We start from the raw sequence: 18,917 nt of genomic DNA, 5'->3' as shown, positions 1-18,917 counted from the left end.
TATACTGTAGAAACAGGGTCCATGCTTTTATATACTGTTACAATTCTAAACATACTTTTTGGGGTACATGTGGCATATATCTACAGAAATCTGTATTGGCCTAAAAAAAGAGGTGTGCCATTGGTATTAGGGTCTGAACAAGGCCATTTGGCGGGTTTTCACTGCTTTACAGTATAGTGTTGTGTAATGAGCACAGGAGAGGCCAATGTGTTCTTTAGTATAGGTCGGTATTCAGCTTGTTGTTTGCCTGAGTGAAGCAGTAGCGTAACTAGGATTTTTGGAGCCCAGGGCAAATTTGAAAATGGAGCGCGCCCCCCCCCACTATGCTTGTGGGCGTGGTCACAAGGGGCATGGCCACTAAATATGGGCCGTGGCAACATGACACACCCCTTTCTTGTCACTGGGAACATTTCTTTTCATTTGCACCTTAATGCAGTGCCCCTTATACAGTCCCCCCTTTGCAGTGCCCCTAGTAGTGGTCCCCCTTATGTATGCCCCCAGTAGTACCCCTTATATAGTACCCCCAGTATACAATGTCTCCAGTAGTGGTCCCTATTATGCGGGCCCCCAGTAGTGCCTCTTATGCGGGCCCCCAGTAGTGCCTCTTATGCAGCCTCCAATTAGTTCCCATTATACAGACCCCCAGTAGTGATCCCCCATATGCACTGCCCCTTACACCGTTCCCCCTGTAGTAGTCCCCCTTATGCAGCCTGCCATTAGTTCCCCTTATACAGTGCCCCCAGTAGTGATCCCCCATATGCAGCCCCCCAGTAGTGATCACCCATATGCAGTGTCCTTTATAAAATGCCCCCAGGAGTGATCCCCCCCTTATGCAGGCCCCCAGTAGTTATCCCCCCTTTTCAGTGCCCCCAGTAGTTACCCCCCCTTTTCAGTGCCCCCAGTAGTTACCCCCCCTTTTCAGTGCCCCCAGTAGTTAACCTCCCTTTTCAGTGCCCCCTGTAGTGGTTCTCCCTTTTCAGTGCCCCCTGTAGTGGTTCTACCTTTTCAGTGCCCCCTGTAGTGGTTCTCCCTTTTCAGTGCCCCCTGTAGTGGTTCTCCCTTTTCAGTGCCCCCTGTAGTGGTTCTCCCTTTTCAGTGCCCCCTGTAGTGGTTCTCCCTTTTCAGTGCCCCCTGTAGTGGTTCTCCCTTTTCAGTGCCCCCTGTAGTGGTTCTGACTTTTCAGTGCCCCCTGTAGTGGTTCTGACTTTTCAGTGCCCCCTGTAGTGGTTCTCCCTTTTCAGTGCCCCCTGTAGTGGTTCTCCCTTTTCAGTGCCCCCTGTAGTGGTTCTCCCTTTTCAGTGCCCCCTGTAGTGGATCTCCCTTTTCAGTGGCCCCTGTAGTGATTCCCCCAGTAGTAAGCCCCTTATATAGTGCCCCAGTAGGAGTCCCCCCTGTGTAGTGATGCCCCCAGTAGTAAGCCCCTTATATAGTGCCCCAGTAGGAGTCCCCCCTGTGCAATGCCCCAGTAGTAAGCCCCTTATATAGTGCCCCAGTAGGAGTCCCCCTTGATGCAGTGCCCCCAGTAGTAGTCCCCCCATACAGTGCCCTTTATATAGTGGCCAGCCCCAGTGGGAGATCCCCTTGATGCAGTGCCCCCTGTAGTAGGCCCCTCTAGTGGTCCCCCCCCCAGTAGTAGTCCCCATTAATGGTCCCCCCCAATGCAGTGCCCCCAGTAATATCCCCCCTAGTAGTAGTCCCCAGTAGTGGTGGTCCCCCCCCTGAAGCAGTGCCCCCAGTAGTAGTCCCCTCCTTAGTAATAGTCCCCCCTCCCGATAAATATACACGGAAATTAAACAATAAATAAAAGAAAAATTACCTGAATCCACCCCGCCGTCGCTGCCGTCCGCACATCAGTCCTCCCAGGCTGGCGCGCTCTGCATTATGGGAGAGAAGTCATGACATCTCTCCCATTACCCACTGCAGGAGCCGGAAGGGAGACGGCTCTTGCAGTGGGCGCTGTGGCTGCAGCAGTCAATGAGAGTCTATCTGACTCTCATTGGCTGCTGTTTAACACACACATCGCCGCTGGCGGTGATGTGTGTGCAGTAGCAGCAGCCAATGAGTCTGTCTGTCTCTCATTGGCTGCTGATTCACACACACATCGCTGCCGCTTGGCGGTGATGTGTGTGTGTTAGCACAGCCTGAGCCCGCCTGCCTGCCACCATCCTCCTGGCGCTATTGGGCAAGCGTTCAGGGGGAGGGAAGGGGCTCAGCTCTGCAGCACAGGACCGGTGCTGGGAAGCCTAGCGCCGGTCCTGTGTAAATCTGTAGCGCTGACCGCAGTCACTGCGGTCGGCCCTACACAGGCTAACTAGGGCGGGCCGGTACCGTGGCCGGCGGCGCCGGCGGTCCCATGGCGCCCATGGCATGTGTCCAGCTCGCCCTGCCCTAGTTACACCACTGGGGTGAAAGAACTACTCTGTGGTTTTGAATGGTGCATGCTTTTTCTGATAATGATGCATTGTGATTCAACATCTACCCCAAGTCTGTAGCATTCTCAGGACTCTAGATGGCATTACCAAATATATTATTGGTCAGTGAGTAAGATTTTGCAGTCCTTGCTCAGAAACAGCTTGTGCCTCATTATTTAGGCTTCTTCTGGAGCTTGAAGCTTGTTTCTGCTGCTATTGCAGTGACTCATGCTTGTGCGATCCACCTTCCCACACTTGTATTTCTGCTGCTTTCAGTCTAAGGTCCTGTGTTTTTATGACAACAGATTGTTCCTTTTCTAAGGCTTCTTTTTAGTGAATAACATCATTTTTTTTTTTTTTTTTACGTTCGTGAACCTTTAAATAGTTTCTTAGCGTGGATCTTTCTTCATAAATTAGTGTTCTGAATCAGTATTTTTTTATTTCTAAACTAAATATAATGCTACAGATTAGTCTCTGGAAATTTTAACTTTTTTTGTGCAATCTACTAGTCCCCAAAAAACTACCCTTCGCAATTCCACTCCACTTCTCCCTATAGAGAGGTATTTTTGCCATTTAGAGAATTGACTGGACCCCACCACTGTAGATTTAGGCAGAACAATGATAGGACAATTGTAAAAATCTGTATTTTAAAAACTAAGTAGATGTTAACATGGAGCATGGATAGCACTTGTTTTCCCTGCCTGTGTGTTAGTTCTACAGTAGACCATAGATAGAGCTGTATTGCAAGCTGTGGATGGACTTAAGCTAGGTTAGTGTTCACGCTAGGGCTGGAATAGCAGGGACCTGTGGGTAAAAATGGCACTATTGTGTACTCCAGAAAAGGGGTGTCCTTAAGACTCGCCCCATTTTATCACTGTAGGGGGAGTGCCCAGTACTGAAGGATATCCTGGACAGCCCTAAAGCTCTCCCTGCAGCGTGAGCAGATGCTGTGCTAGCTTATGTCCATTCACCTGATGATTGTTTTAACGCAACTCCCCCAACCCATGAGACACTGTGGCCCGCGGGTGGGAACGGCACCCATCTGGCTGTTTTAGCGGGGCACTGCCACAAGGGCAGGGCGCATTCTAGTGTTTTAAAATCGGACAGGGCGTGGTGCCCCGCTAAAACAGCCTAGCGGGAACACTACAGTAGGTGCACACCTATACAATCATTGAGACACTATTTTGATTCTTGACACGTTCATGCGATATTTTAGGAGTGTGCGCGCATCTTAGATCATGTTTTATCGTAAGGAAACTGGTTGCATCTGAAGTTCAGGTCTTATGTGCAGTTTAATTTTCATTCAAAGTAGTGTGTACCCACTGCCGACTGTACTGTACCATACTGTGTGGTGCTTCTGCCCGCACTCCTCCAGCAGCAGTGCCGCCTTTGTGTCTTTACAGCAGATATTTTAGGCAGACGAGTTTCCTGGATCGTAAGTTAGATTGTAACTGTGTGTATTTCTCAAATCGACACTTTCAATGGGACTTCAGAATGTAAGTGTAATAGTCAGTAAAATCGCATGGAAAGTATTATTGTACAAGTGTGTTCCTAGCTTTAGTCTGCCAGTGCTTAAACACATCTGAATTTGGCTTCAGGTAATTTAGCAGTGTGCAATCTAACAGTTATTGCCTGATTTTTGAGATGTGTAAATCAACAGCAGATTGTAGATCTTGGGGTCAATTAGATGCGAACTAGGTTGTGCAAAGTTTTCATGCGGATAAAAAACCTGTGACTGGAACTTTTTTCTATTCAATTAGAAATCCAGGTTAAGTTAAAAGGAGTTAACGCAATTTATAGTTTGCACCTCCAGACTAGATGAAAACTAGAAGAAATTGTCCTTATTTTATTGTAGAAATAGTAATAACATGAAAAGAGGAAAGGTTTGTGTTCTGTATGGTGCACAAATAGGTTATTTTTTATAGAAGTGAGTCGGTTCACCTCTACTTCCACATATGACATATACCTCGACACCTCGGGACGTTGCGACCAGAAATCTGTGCGCCCATGGTATTCGCACCCGATCGGAGCAACAATTTAATCCATCGGCCATTAGTAACAGCTGAATACGCAAACAATTGAATTGCCACCTTTATGGCCACTAACAGCCTCTGTCCTGCAGTCTTATTTGCCATTTTTATTGTGGTTCAGGATTATTTTCCCACTTTCTCAGGTACTTCGCATAGGTCACACCCTGCAATGTTAACATGCGACATTGCCACTATGCCTGCGACTTGCCGTTTGTAATTTAATTGCACAGGTATTGGAAGTGTGTTTCATGAAAATGTCCCACAAACTGTGCCTTAAACTAATCAGTGATCGCACTGAGTGAAAAAATGTGTGGGTCCCAGGGACCCCTCACTGTACAAAATTTGGGTCCTACTCCACTGTTTCTGGGTCCCTTCACATATTATGGGGCAGGCTGCATTTAGGACAGTCCAGGGGACAGGTAGCAGTTGGGGTAGAGGGGGGTTTAGTGTAAGCAGCAGTTGGGGTAGACTAGATAGAGGCTAGTACATTTTGTGCAACTACAAGTCATAGTATGCCCTACATGCCAGAATTGCAGTTGCAACAGGTACACTGCCCTAAACAAAGTAGAACTACAAGTTCCAGCATGCTCTGACAGCAGCGACTGACCTCCAGCTTGCTGGTGCAGGTGATAGCCTGGTCACTGTTCTTGTTCTTGTCCTTGTACATATTGTTGCGGTGCTTCTTGCACATCCAGGGCTTGCACTGCTTGGCCACCTGGGTGGTGCTCTCCTGGCAGCCCTGGTACGTGCAGCTCTTGGGCACCACGTTGTCATTGTCGCCGGAGTTGTCTTCGTCCTCCAGCTCTTCCGGCTAGTGGTGCTGTCCTGGGGGTTGGAGGTGTCCAGCAGGTCTCTGTCCTCAGGCTTGTGCTCCATGGAACAGAACTGTGGTATCTGTCTCGGGCTGGTACTGCGCGTATTGCAACATCGGGCCGCCGTCACTCTCCTTGTCACTCAGTGTCTCGTCCTCCTTAACCCGCGGTAGCTGCTGCATCCTGAGGGCCCGGTACCCCCCTGCACCATACCCTGGTGCACTCGCCCAGAGTATTTACTTCCAGCTTCAGCTGCGTAAACTGAGCATGTGTATACAGGCTGCGCGCCATGTGAACTGCACTCCTGTCCATGGGGCTCCATATCATTATCGGGCAATATGCCAGTATTATCATATGTCTGTAGGACAGGGATAGTGCTCATTAGTGCTGTAGTATGAACAGGAAAAAGACACAACCGGGAGGTGGAGGTGTAAGGCGCTGATTGGAGGAGGAGATGCTGCCATCTGCGGTGATTGGTGGGGGGACGCTTAGGTTGTCATTGGCCCGGATACCGCGGTCTGAGGTCTGCTTATGCCGTTGATGGCTTTCTACAGACTATCAACCGTCGAAGGTACAGCTTTTGATGGCCATCACTACAGGTAGTTTGAATTTGGCCCTTAATGTTATGGTTCACTTTTATTGCACCATGTGACTTTTATAAAAAGGCTGGTTTATTGTGAGACCTATCACATCATGCCTTAGAGATTGAGGTCAGACACATCTGCACTGCTCTATTCTTCCAAAACACTGACTATGCATTCACTCTCCCATACTGATGTGTCTGCATCATAAACACATAGTTCATCCCTGTGTGCAGTATATTAGTGACATACTAATGCTGAGGAAATGAAAGTCAAGACGACTTGTTACTTATAATGCACAGTTTATAATGTTATCATATTCCTCCCACTTATCTGTGGTGTTATATGATAAAAAGTGCAGGAAACAGGAAATACTGCAGAACAAAGTTACTAAATAGCTTGTTCATTAACTGTGAAAGATCATTCAAAGGACAACTAAGTTAAGTCACCATTATTCTAAGCAGAAATATTCCTATGTATTAACAAGTCATATAGTTGCAAATAAATTGTATAATACTAAAAAATCTTTAACTAGATCACTGCTTCCAGTATCAATTCTGCTGTCTTTAGTAAGTATTAAAGTAAAAAAAAATAAAACAAGTCACAGGAATTTAAGTAAAAAAACAAACAAAAAACTTTCTTTGCGCTTCATGATGATGATGGTTTTTTTATTAGCATTTATTGATGGGGCCCCACACATTCCTATAGTGCCAACAAGTATAGCTACAGAAACGCAAAAAAATAAACAATGACACACACATAATTACAGGATACAGGGGTTAGATTAGGTATACTTACCTCCAGCCATCGGAATGGTAGTCGGGATCCCGAGCGCTGGCATCCCGCACCCAGCCTCCTAATTACTTGTAGGCATAGTTACAAGTGTATCTCTATCAGATGAGTTAGTGAGCCTAAGGGAAGGATGAAATTAGGAGGGAGGACACTGCTTGCAAGAGCTTTGATTCTAAAGGCATGGGGAAATAGTGGTAGTATTGGAAAGATAAAAGGGGCTTAAGGTAGTATGCAGATGTCTATTAGGCTAGGATCAATAGATGAGTTTTGAGGGAAGGTTTAAAGCAATACAAGTTTGGGGAGAGTCTGATAGAGAGATTTAGTGGTGCTGGGTGCATACTTGAGCAACCAAATCTCTGAGCGGCAGTCACGCTGTCCAAGAGGCAGATTTAGTAAGCTATACACCCTTACCAATGCCCGCTCAATATGGCTGACCAGTCACCACAACTGAGAGGGCATTTAAATTTGGCGGCCAGTGTACGGGCGGTCGGTGGGTCACTTGTACACAAAGCCAGATGTACCAATATTTCTGGATGATATATCTGCATCAGCTGTGCTGCTAGGCCTACCTGAAATGTCTTTGAACTATGTAGTTCACGGACATATGGTATACTGGGTATACAGATCTGCTGCTGCACTAGCGGTTTATCTTTCGTCATCCGAACGAACGATATATTGACAAGTGCGTACCCAGCTTTAGATTAGAGGTAGCGTGGGAGAAGTCTTGGAGGCGGGAACAAGAGGTGGTGATCAGTGTGGAGGAGAGTTACTTCCATTTAATGATTTCAGTGGAGCTCTGCAGCCGAGTTCAGTCAGTGACTAGTCCTACAGAAATGAAGCTGAGGAGATGAGTGAGAACATATAGGAGCAATTAAATACTACTGGCAGATGTGTGATGCACAGTAGAAAGTAAATGAACAGTAGCTGTTGTGTGTTTCACCTTGTTGCAAACAAAGCATCATATACTAGCTGATGTATTAACATCTTCTTTCCATTTGTATAATCCTGGGAATTTCCATTCATTTGAATGAAGTGAATATAATTTATGATAGGGTCTCTAATTGGTGTACTGCTGAGGTTATGTGTATGATGGGCTTTTAAAGTAATGTAAGTAAATTTACCCTCATTCTATCTGTTGTTTACAGGAGATATTACTCAGAAGGGCTATGAGAAGAAAAGGGCAAAGCTGCTGGGCCCCTATATCCCACAAACCCAAGGTAAGATCTGCAATACTGAGCTTGTTACAGTCTAGTCTCTCTTTGGCAATGGTGTTCCGCCATTCAATATTCATACCCAGCCTCCTTGTTTTTACCACACACTGTGATACTGTAGAAATGATATGGTTAACTAGAACCAGCATCAAGCTTTCACTGAACAGTGGATGGATGAACCAAAGTGTAGAAATATTGGGGTCTACCCCTTTTGTTCCCCTGCATAAGTACTGTATTTGTATTTGGCCATAGTGGAATGTGATACACACAGGGAAATAAAATGATGTAACTAAATTCAGGCCTCATACTGAACATCCAATAAGTTTTGGGGCAGTTGGGCTAAATCAAACCGCTCTTCCTGTACTCTATGTAGCCAGTGCTAACACATTGAAGATTCTTTACTACAGAGTATTTGTATTGCAAACTCTGTTCTATTCCTTAAATGCACTTCAGTTGTATTAAAAATATTTAAAGATGACTAATGTCTCCATTACGCCTCATTTGATGATATCTGCAATTAATCATTACATTTGTTTGTGCTCCTCAAATTATGTTTTAACACTTCTGGTCTAAAGCAGACTCCACTGGGACATGGCTGTCGTGAGTACAAACACATTACGCAGACTCCTCGTAGGACTGCAGAGGAGATGGTAGTGCATGCTGCCTTTAAACTGGAATTATTCAAATATCTATATGACAATGATTTTTAAATTATCGAATGCGTTGGAGATGTTACCTGGGGGTATTGCCTCTAACCATAATTGAAATACTTTGACATAAGTGACAGATGTACTTTGATTTAGCTGTAGATTAGGTAGTATTCTCTATGTTCACCTTTGTATATTAAGCTTGTGTCTGCAGCTCTACAGCAGATTATTTGAAAGTACAACTCAGCATCAATTAAAATGTCAGGAAAATAAATGATGCATTCTTATCAGTAAACAAACACAGGGACTGTAAACGGTTTGGAAGTTTCTCAGTTATGTAACTGATGAATACAGTGGTGCTTGAAAGTTTGTGAACCCTTCTGAATTTTCTATGAACTTTGGCCTAAAAGTACCTCAGATTTTCACACAAGTCCTAAAAGTAGACAAAGAACCAAATCAAACAAATGAGACAAAAAAATTAGATGTGCTAATTTTTTTATTGAGGAAAATGATCCAATATCACATATCTGTGAGTGACAAAAGTATGTGAACCTTTGCTTTCAGTATCTGGCATGACTCCCTTGTGCAGCAATAATTTCTAAACATTTCCGGTAATTTTTGATTAGTCCCGCACATCAGCTTGGAGAAATTTTACCCCATTCCTCCGTACATAACCGCTTCAACTCTGTTATGTTGGTGGGTTTCCACCCATGAACTGCTCGTTTCAGGTCCTTCTGCAACATTTCGATTGGATTAAGTTCAGGGCTTTGACTTGGCCATTCCAGAACTTTAAATTTATTCTCCTTTACGCATTCTTTGGTCAAATGACTTGTGTGCTTTGGGTCATTGCTGCATGACCACTTTTTCTTGAGATGCAGCTCATGGACAGATGTCCTGACATTTTCCTTTAGAATATTCTGGTATAATTCAGAATTTATTGTTCAGTGTCCTCCTGATGGTGGACTCATGAACATTAACATTAGCTAATGTGAGAGAGGCCTTCAGTTGCCTAGAGGTTACCTTGGGTTCCTTTGTGACCTTGCAAACTATTAGACTCCTTGCTCTTGGCATGATCCTTGTTGGGCGACCCCTCCTGGGGAGGGTAATAATGGTCTGGAATTTCCTCCATTTGTGCACAATCTGTCTGACTGTTGATTGGTGGAGTCTAAACTATTTAGAGATGGTTTTGTAACTTTTTCCAGCCTGATAAGCATCAACAACTCTTCTTCTGAGGTCCTCGGAAATCTCCTTTGTTCATGGCATGATACACTTCCACAAACGTGTTGTGAACATCAGACTTTGATAGATAACTGTTCTTTTAAAAAGACAGGTTGTCCACTCACACCTGATTGTCATCCAATAGATTTGAAAATACCTGACTCCAATTTCACTTTCAAAATATCTCCTAAAAAATTAGCATGTCTAATTTTTTGGTCTCATTTGTTTGATTGCGTTCTCTATCTACTTTTAGGACTTGTGTGAAAATCTGCGGTAGTTTTAGGCCAAATTTCAGCATAAATATAGAAAATTCCATTAGATTGTAATCTCTCATGAGCAGGGCACTGTACCCTCTTGTGGTTCTCCATATACTTCTTATTCCCCATTAGGTCAACTAACACTTGGTTGCTTATGCTCTGCTGCTTATGTAGGTGTTATGGTCGCTAATGTAGCAATGTATATTATCCATGTTCTTATCCTGCATTGTATGTACTGTAAGTCACTTGTCACCTATTTGTTTATGTACTTTGTAAGGCGCTGCGGAACACTTGTGGCGCCATATAAATAAATGATGATAATAATCTACTCCTCACTCACCACTTGGGCACCTAAAACTTGGTTGCTTAAGTCCTGTTGCTTATTTGAGTATTATGATTGCTAATGCAGCAAAGTATATAATCCTTGTCCTGCATTGTACTGTAAGTCACTGGTTTCCTGTTCAATTATTTATGTACTTTGTAAAGGCCCCTATACATCAGCAATTGTGCAATTTGCAATCGATTGTGTATAAAAATCTTTCCCCTTTTTCAATCGATTGCAGATTTGCCACAATTGATTATAAAAGGAAAAGATTTTTATATCGATTGCAGAATTGCCACAATCGATTGAAAAAGGGAAAAATATTTATACACAATCGATTGCAAATTGCACAATTGCTGCAATCAATTGCTGATGTATGGGGGGCCTTAAGGCGCTCCTTTTAATGCAAGATGACCTAATTAATCCCCATTATGTGGTTATTAGTATTAAATGGGACAGCTGTGTTGATTGCTTTGCTTCAGCTTCATTCTTAACCACTTGCCTGGAATGGACGTAATTTTCTGTCCACACCAGGCAGTTCTTTATCTATACTGGGCGTTTAATTTAGTCCAGGCAGATAAACATGAGGGCGGCTGCAGGAAGAGAATCTTTCCGCAGCTGCTGCTCTCGGTCTCTCTGCTAGCCAGGACCCTTTCCCCCTCTGTCTGCTGTGCTGCCGATCACTGCTGATCGGCCAGCAAAGCAGGACCCCCCTACCCAGCGCCTGCAGAACTGAGCAGCCACTGGGGAAAAGTAAGTTAACCTCCCCCCTCACGCCCCTGACATACCTGGTTCCTGTATCTGGTCTCAAATTGATGGTCGCGATGTTTCCGATGTTCAGTTATTTTAAAAAACTTTTTTTTTTTTTTAAACAAATCTTAAAAAAAAAAAAAAACTATTTTTTTTTATGAAACCATTTTGGATAAGTTAAAATGGATGTTCCTCACCTAATTCACTCCTAAAAAAATTTTTTGAGGGGTTTTTGGAAAATAAAAAAATAGTCAGTTAAGTTGTTAAGGCTCATTCACACTAGACCAGTGGTTCTCAAACTCGGTCCTCAGGACCCCACACAGGCCACGTTTTCCAGGTCACCTAGCAGGAGCACAGGTGTATTCTGTACTCACAAACACATTTTAAGAGATCCACAGGTGGAGCTAATTATTTTACTTATGATTCTGCGAGACCTGCAACACATGCACTGTTTGGGGTCCTGAGGACCAAGTTTGAGAACCTGTGCACGAGACCATGGGTTCTCAAACTCGGTCCTCAGGGCCCCAAACAGTGCATGTTTTCCAGATCTCCTGACAGAATTACAAGTAAAATAATTAGTTCCACCTGTGGATATTTCGAAAATGTGTATGTGGTATGTGTCGGTGAGTAATGAGTACACATGTGCACCTGCTGGGTGACCTGCAAAACATGAAGTGTGTGGAGTCCTAAGGACCGAGTTTTAGAACCACTGCTCTAGACTGTGTGTGATGAGCGATATTGGACGCGGAGGGGGTGCCAACATTGGTAAGTGTATACACACTGTCGGCCACGATGAACGACGGCGAGGGGAGCGGGGCCATTTTGATATAACGATATCCCCAGATTGAGCTGTGTGTTCAGTCAATGGGGGATATCGTTATCATCCCACAGCAGCGTGCTTCGTCGATTGTTCAGTGCATACACACTGGACGATATGAACGATACATCGTTGAGCGATATCGTTATCGTTCACTTTTATCGTCCAGTCTGTATGGCCCTTTAAACTTCAATATAACAAAGGAATTAAAATTTTAATATTCTGCTTATTTTTCTATAGAAATCAGCTGGGGGAGCTCTATAAATGAACTCTGCATTTGACAATATTTACTACTTCCCTATAAGTAAAGAGACTATGGTGGGAAAGCTATTTGTTAGTCCCAAAATACCAATTGTCTGAATACATTTCCTTCCATTAAATTCTCTCCATTGGAAGTTGCTTTCTTGGCACAGTAAATCTGTGGCTTTCTGAAATATTTAAACTGTTGCAGAGCAATGTTGCTCCGTCACTAACATGACACAAGTTTGGTTTGTTTGCAATTTGTAGATGCCTTTCTTATCGTGCGCCGATCAGCCATAGCATTAAACCACCTGCCTAACATTGTGTAGCAGGGCCGGACTGGGACTAAAAATAGGCTCTGGCATTTAAAACACACAGGCCCACCTAACGTCAGCACCTGGCTGCTGGCATATACTCCTCCCCTTACTGTGACTCCTCCCACTTCTTAGTCTGTGCTCTTACAAATATAATTATTAGAAGAACATATAAAAGTATATGGTTGGTTCTGTTAGGTAAAGCTGGCACTTCATTGGCGCAGGTCACACACTTAAAGAAAAGGGAAGACATTTTTCTAAATGACCAAGACCCAGCTTAGCAGTTGTACAGGATTAGATAGTGTTCACTGTAGGAATTTTTTAGGGCATGGGGTGCTGAACAAAAAGGAGGATACTTCTGTGCACACCAAAGCAAAGCCATAACTATATATTTTGGTGCCCTGTGTACATAAAGAGAATTGGTTTCGTCAGTCACAACCAAACGAGGGAGAATGTGCACCGAAAAAAGGCAGATGTGGTCTTGCTGGGAAGGGGCGTGACCACACAATAGTACCAACAATTCAAATTATGCTACACAGCAATGCCCCTTCATCACATTACACCGCACAGTAGTGTCCCTTGGTCACATTACACCGCACAGTAGGGCCCATTCACTTTATGCCAAAGAGCCCATTTATGCCAAAGAATCCAATCATGTGATGCCACATCTAACAGTATAACTCATTATAAAAATTATGGCACACAGTAGTGCCCCTTAGCTATAACACATTATGCCATGCAGCAGTTGTGCCCTTTATACATGCCCCTTATAACACTTTATGCCACACAGCTCTCCCCCTGAACCATATCCCTCATACAGTTCTCCTCGACACAGTACTCCCCCTGATGCAGGTCTCCCCTGAACCATATCCCTCACACAGCTCTCCCCTTGACACAGCACTCCGACTGACGCAGGTCTCCCTGACACAGCTCTCCCCTGAACCATATCCTCACACAGCTTTCTCCGTGACACAGCACTGAGGGCCACAAACACGTTCGTAGCAGTTACTTTAAATCCTGTAAGTTGCGAGGTGAAGGCCTGCATGGCTCAGACTTGTTTTTTCCAGCACATCCCACAGATCCTCGATCGGATTGACACCGTTAGAATTTCGAGTGCAAGTCAACACCTTGATCTCTTTGCCATGTCCCTCAAACCATTCCTGAACAATGTTTGTAGTGTGGCATGGCGCATTAGCAGGATATTGCCCAGAGCATCAAACCGCCTCCGCATGCTTACCGCCTTCCCATAGTGCACCCTAGTACCATTTCTTCTTCAAGTAAACAATGCACACACAGTCAGCCATCCACATGATGTAAAAGAAAATGTGATTCGTCAGACCAGGCCACCTTCTTCCATTGCTCCATGGTCCAGTTGTGGTACTCACGTGCCCATTGTAGGCGCTTTTGGTTTTGGATAGGGGTCAGCATGTGCACTGTGACTGGTTACACAGACCCATACGCAGCAAACTGCGATGCACTGTGTGTTCTGACACCTTTCTGTCTTAGCCAGCATTAGGACCAGATGGGCTAGCCCTCACTCTACAGGTGCATCAATGAGCGAGTGAGTGCCCATGACCCTGTCAACCGTTCACCGGTTGTCCTTCCTTGGACCACTTAGGCATTAACTTCTGCATACCGGGAGCACCACATAAGGCATGCTGTTTGGAGATGCTCTGACCCAGTCTTCTAACCATCACAATTTGGCCCTTGTCAAAGTCTCTCAGATCCTTATGTTTGTCCATTTTTCCTGCTTCCAGCACTTCAACTTCACTGGCTGCCTAATATATCCCACCCCTTTACAGTTGCCAATGTAAAGAAATATTCAATCTCATTCATTATACCTGTCAGTCCTTTTATTATGTGTGTACTTGTGTGTATATAAAACAGAACGAAAATGCATCTGGAGTTGGTAAATATCCTTTGTTGCAAGTGTCTTTATTTCTGCAATGAGTTGAAGAAAATGTATGTGTCTGCCACTCAGTGAATGGCTGATCAGGAGGGCACCTGCATTTATATCTATTGGGTTTGGCATCGAGGAATGCTGCCTGGTTTTATATATATATATATATATATATATATATGTATATATATATATAATATATATATATATGTGTGTGTGTGTATAAGTGTCTTGCAAAAGTATTCACCCCCCTTGGCTTTTTACCTTTTTTGTTACATTACAACCTGTAATTCATTCATTTTTTTTATGTGTTGGAACTGCACAGAATAGTCTAATTTGGTGAAGTGAAATGAGAAAAATATATATAAAAAAGAATGTCTGCAACCAATTACCTTCAGAAGTCACATAATTAGTGAAATGAAGTCCACCTGTGTGAAATCTAAGTATCACATGATCTGTCAGTATAAACACACCTTTTCTGAAAGGCCCCAGAGGCTGCAACACCACTAAGCAAGAGGCATCACACCATGAAGACCAAGGAGCTCTCCAAACAAGTCAGGGACAAGGTTTTTGAGAAGTAGAAATATGGGTTGGGTTATAGAAAAAATATCCAAATCTTTGATGATCCCCTGGGGGAGCACCATCAAATCCATCATCATCAAATAGAAAGAACATGGTACCACAACAAACCTGCCAAGAGAGGGCTGTCCACGAAAACTCACAGACCGGGCAAGGAGGGCATTAACCAGAGAGGCAGCACAGAGACCAAAGGTAACCCTGAAGGAACTGCAGAGTTCCACAGCAGAGACTGGTGTATCTGTGCATGTGACCACAATAAGCCGTACACTCCAAAGAGCTGGGCTTTATGGAAGAGTGGCCAGAAAAAAAACATTACTTAGTGATAAAAGAAAGAAGACACAATTTGAGTTTGCCAAAAGGCATGTGGGCGACTCCCCAAATGTATGGAGGAAGGTGCTCTGGTCAGATTATACTAAAATTTTACTTTTCGGCCACCAAGGAAAACACTGTCTGGCGCAAACCCAACACATCCCATCACCCCAAGAACACCATCCCCACAGTGAAACATGGTGGTGGCAGCATCATGCTGTGGGGATGTTTTTCAGCAGCAGGGACTGGGAAACTGATTCAAGTCGAGGGAAAGATGGATGGTGCTAAATACAGGGATATTCTTGAGCAAAACCTGTTTGTCTGTCTGTGATTTGAGACTGGGACGGAGGTTCACCTTCCAGCAGGACAATGACCCGAAGTATACTGCTAAAGCAACACTCGAGTGGTTTAAGGGGAAGCATTTTAATGTGTTGGAATGGCCTAGTCAACGCCCAGATCTCAATCCAATTGAGAATCTGTGATCAGACTTGAATATTGCTGTTCACAAGCGGAAACCATCCAACATGAAGGAGCTGGAGCAGTTTTACCTTGAGGAATGGGCAGAAATCCCAGGGGCAAGATGTGGCAAGCTCAGAGACTTATCCAAAGTGACTTCCAGCTGTAATTGCCGCAAAAGGTGGCTCCACAAAGTACTGACTTGAGGGGGGGTTTCTGTTATGGTGTCCTAAATGTTGTTTGATTCACAATATAAAAAAAAACACAACTTCACAGTTGTAGGCATGTTCTGTGAATGAAATGATGCACACCTTCAAACAATCCATTTTAATTCCAGGTTGTGAGGCAACAAAACATGAAAAATGCAAAGGGGGTGAATACTTTATCAAGGCACTGTGTGTGTGTGTATATATGTGTGTGTGTGTTATATATATATATATATATATATATATATATGTATATGTGTATGTATGGGACTGAGCACACATACTCTTCACTGGATTGGGTACATCTGAGGAATATAATTTCAAAACCATTGTCTCAGGAAAGCATGACACACTCATTGGAGATTAAGTATATCCAAAAGGAGTGGCTTATTTAAACCAACGGTGGTCAGATAAAGAATTGAAATATCTATTAGGAATATCTGATCGGATATTAAATGCCTCTGAAGAAGTCGATATTTGACGAAACGTGTTGGCTGATAATGGAAAAGTGACCGAAAGTGGGCTAGCCTGCTGTTAAAGAGCTCATACTCCTGAAGGGGATGGACATCAAGTTATTAACATCTAGCCCATTTAGACCACTCTGCATGTGCTATGTAAGATTTTTTTACTTTTTTAACTTTTTATAATAAATGATTATGAATCAAGTATACAGAAACTGATGACTGCATTTTTGGGTGAACTCCGGTGTGAGGGTGTCATTGTAGAAACAATAAAAAGAACCTTATCCTCCAACTTCAACAACTGAGAGAACACTGAAAGACTTAACAGGACAACCAAGCCATTATTAAACTATTACAAACAAACTGTGTTGGCACAACCCCCAATCCATAAAATGTTTTGGTGCTGACCTGGGAAAGGACTTAACTTGGGGTAGCATCCTATACTAAAGAGTTGTATTGAATTTTACAGAATATTTTTAGTACAATATAGCTACTATTTTTAGCGCATTGTAGGTATTCTGCTATTGTGTTAATTTTATATATATATATATCTATCCTCATTAATGTTGTTGAAAAGTAGTGTGGTTATATATGAATAATATATAATCTTGGTAATGGTGGGCATACTCTGCCCGATGTGGCCGACAGTTTACCGGGAAATATCGCATCAGACGGGCATGCTGGACAATCCGGCATGCCCGACTGAGCAATATTTTACCCTCAGTCGCCCCCCCACACGCTACAATTATTGGGGCGATCCGCCGATATCAGGAGGATTGCCCCAATAATTGTAGCGTGTATGGCCAGCATAAGTAGGTATACATATAATCAACAGTGGAATGGCAACATTGATTATGTTTACATTAAAATTTTGGCACCTTCGTAATGTTTACTTTGACAGAATATCAACATTGTTATGGAGCATACACACGGTCAGACTTGTCAGATTTGTCAGATGAACGATTGAACGATTTGACCAAAGTTTTGAACGATTGAACGATTTTTGACTGCATCGTCCAAGTTTGACTTCAAACACATCAGATGTCAGATATCGTTATCTGACAAACTGGAACGCGCATTGTAGATCGTCCATCGTTCAGGCATGTCAGATATGTCAGATTTTCCTTTTTAAATCATTATCGTTCATATCTGAAGGAAAAATCTGACCGTGTGTATGCACCATTATGTTGACCGTTCCATTAGGGTTAAGGTGCGTACACACTAGGCGATCAGGAAAGACAGTATGATTACGACATTGTAATTGTACCATCGTTCCTGATCCCCTGCAGTGCCTACACTGAGCGATCAGTCGTTCAGTGCAAGCACACTCCATCATTCCTGAACATGGCCAATCTGTTGTTATCGGCAGATTGGCCTGCATGTTCAGGCGATGGACAATGTCGGAAACGACCAGCGGGCGCGCGCTTCGCTGGTCATTTCCTACGTTTTAGTGCACGATTTGTGCACGATTACTGAGCGACTGCACGATTACGATGTCGTAATCGTGCAGTCGCTCAGTAATATCGCCAGTGTGTACGCACCATATGTGTTGGGGACAGAATGGGGGAAAAAGCATGTAAATATTTTAACTGTCGACATTACCTCGGTGTCAACATGCTGAATGTTGACAGCATGAATGTCGACATGTTTACATTACGACCATGTTGATATTCTTATGACCTATATACAGAACACGCTAAATATATACACATAGAATTGTTGCTATAGAGATAGATTTTAAAAGCAGGTAAACGCTTATAATTGTTTTTTTCTTTTACAATTAAAATACCTAATAATTAAATTCTAGCTTTTTATAACTTTTTTTAATCATTCTGATACATCCCCGCTGCTGGCAGTGCGCGCACACATGTCCTGACATATTTAGAGTCCGTTATCTAATCAGTTATTTAAACTCTATAAATCTATCAATGTATTACCGTTTGTTATTTTTTTGTCTTTATTTTTGTTGTTTATTTAGCATCATCATATAATGCAACAATTAATATAATTAATATATTAAATATAATAATTTATTATAATAATAATCATTCACATCAGTCCCTGCCCTTTTAGAGCTTCTCTATATAATGAGCTAGAAAGACTGTCATTTATGTACGTCCAGAGTTTTGGACCTAAATTTAGCAGGGTGGTGTCGTTTGACCAGGATTAGGTTTCTGCCTAGGTTTGAACTTCGTCGGGGCCACCCTGTCACACAATCCCTACAACTGGGGACACTATTGCATTACACAGGTTACAGGGCTGGCTCCAGTGGAAATGGATGTGAACAAGAGGGACCAAACTTGAGCACTAGTGCACCAACGTCACTTATTTCAAGAATGAAATGTGAAGGTGTATTTACTCTGTAAGCAACAATTGAGAAAGCCCCTATGTGGTGAAACGTATGTTTGGCAGCCTTGGCAACCACTGCATACATAGAAGCAGACAGGTACCCCTTTTCCTTTCAGTGGGTGCTTTGTGTGCTTTGGGTGGGTGCTTTGTGTCCTCACTCCCCCCTCCCCCCCGAGTGCATTGTGCTACAAATCTTTGCCACAGTCAGCCTGGGGACACGGGGATAGGCACAGTGCACCTAATCTTTATCTGCTT

At 43.4% G+C, this 18,917-nt stretch overlaps 2 protein-coding genes across 2 annotated transcripts in view; both read left to right on the top strand.

Moving 5' to 3' along the window:
- DIP2B (DIP2 acetate--CoA ligase B (putative)) overlaps positions 1-18,917 on the top strand; it is a 258,999-nt gene that overhangs the window by 94,244 nt on the left and 145,838 nt on the right. Inside the window, exon 2 of the mRNA XM_088465945.1 lies at positions 7,772-7,843. Within this exon, the coding sequence (XP_088322071.1) occupies positions 7,772-7,843 (72 nt within the window). The remainder of the gene's footprint in view (positions 1-7,771; positions 7,844-18,917) is intronic.
- The window catches only part of LOC148534699 (lamina-associated polypeptide 2-like), a 33,532-nt gene continuing 28,060 nt past the window's right edge, over positions 13,446-18,917 (top strand). Inside the window, exon 1 of the mRNA XM_088465862.1 lies at positions 13,446-13,571. Coding sequence (XP_088321988.1) covers positions 13,446-13,571 — 126 coding nt within the window. The remainder of the gene's footprint in view (positions 13,572-18,917) is intronic.

This window comes from Taudactylus pleione, unplaced genomic scaffold, assembly GCF_031769625.1.
Source record: "Taudactylus pleione unplaced genomic scaffold, aTauple2 ptg000065l, whole genome shotgun sequence".
Lineage (NCBI taxonomy): Eukaryota > Metazoa > Chordata > Amphibia > Anura > Myobatrachidae > Taudactylus > Taudactylus pleione.
This window is presented reverse-complemented; position numbering and strand designations above follow the sequence as displayed.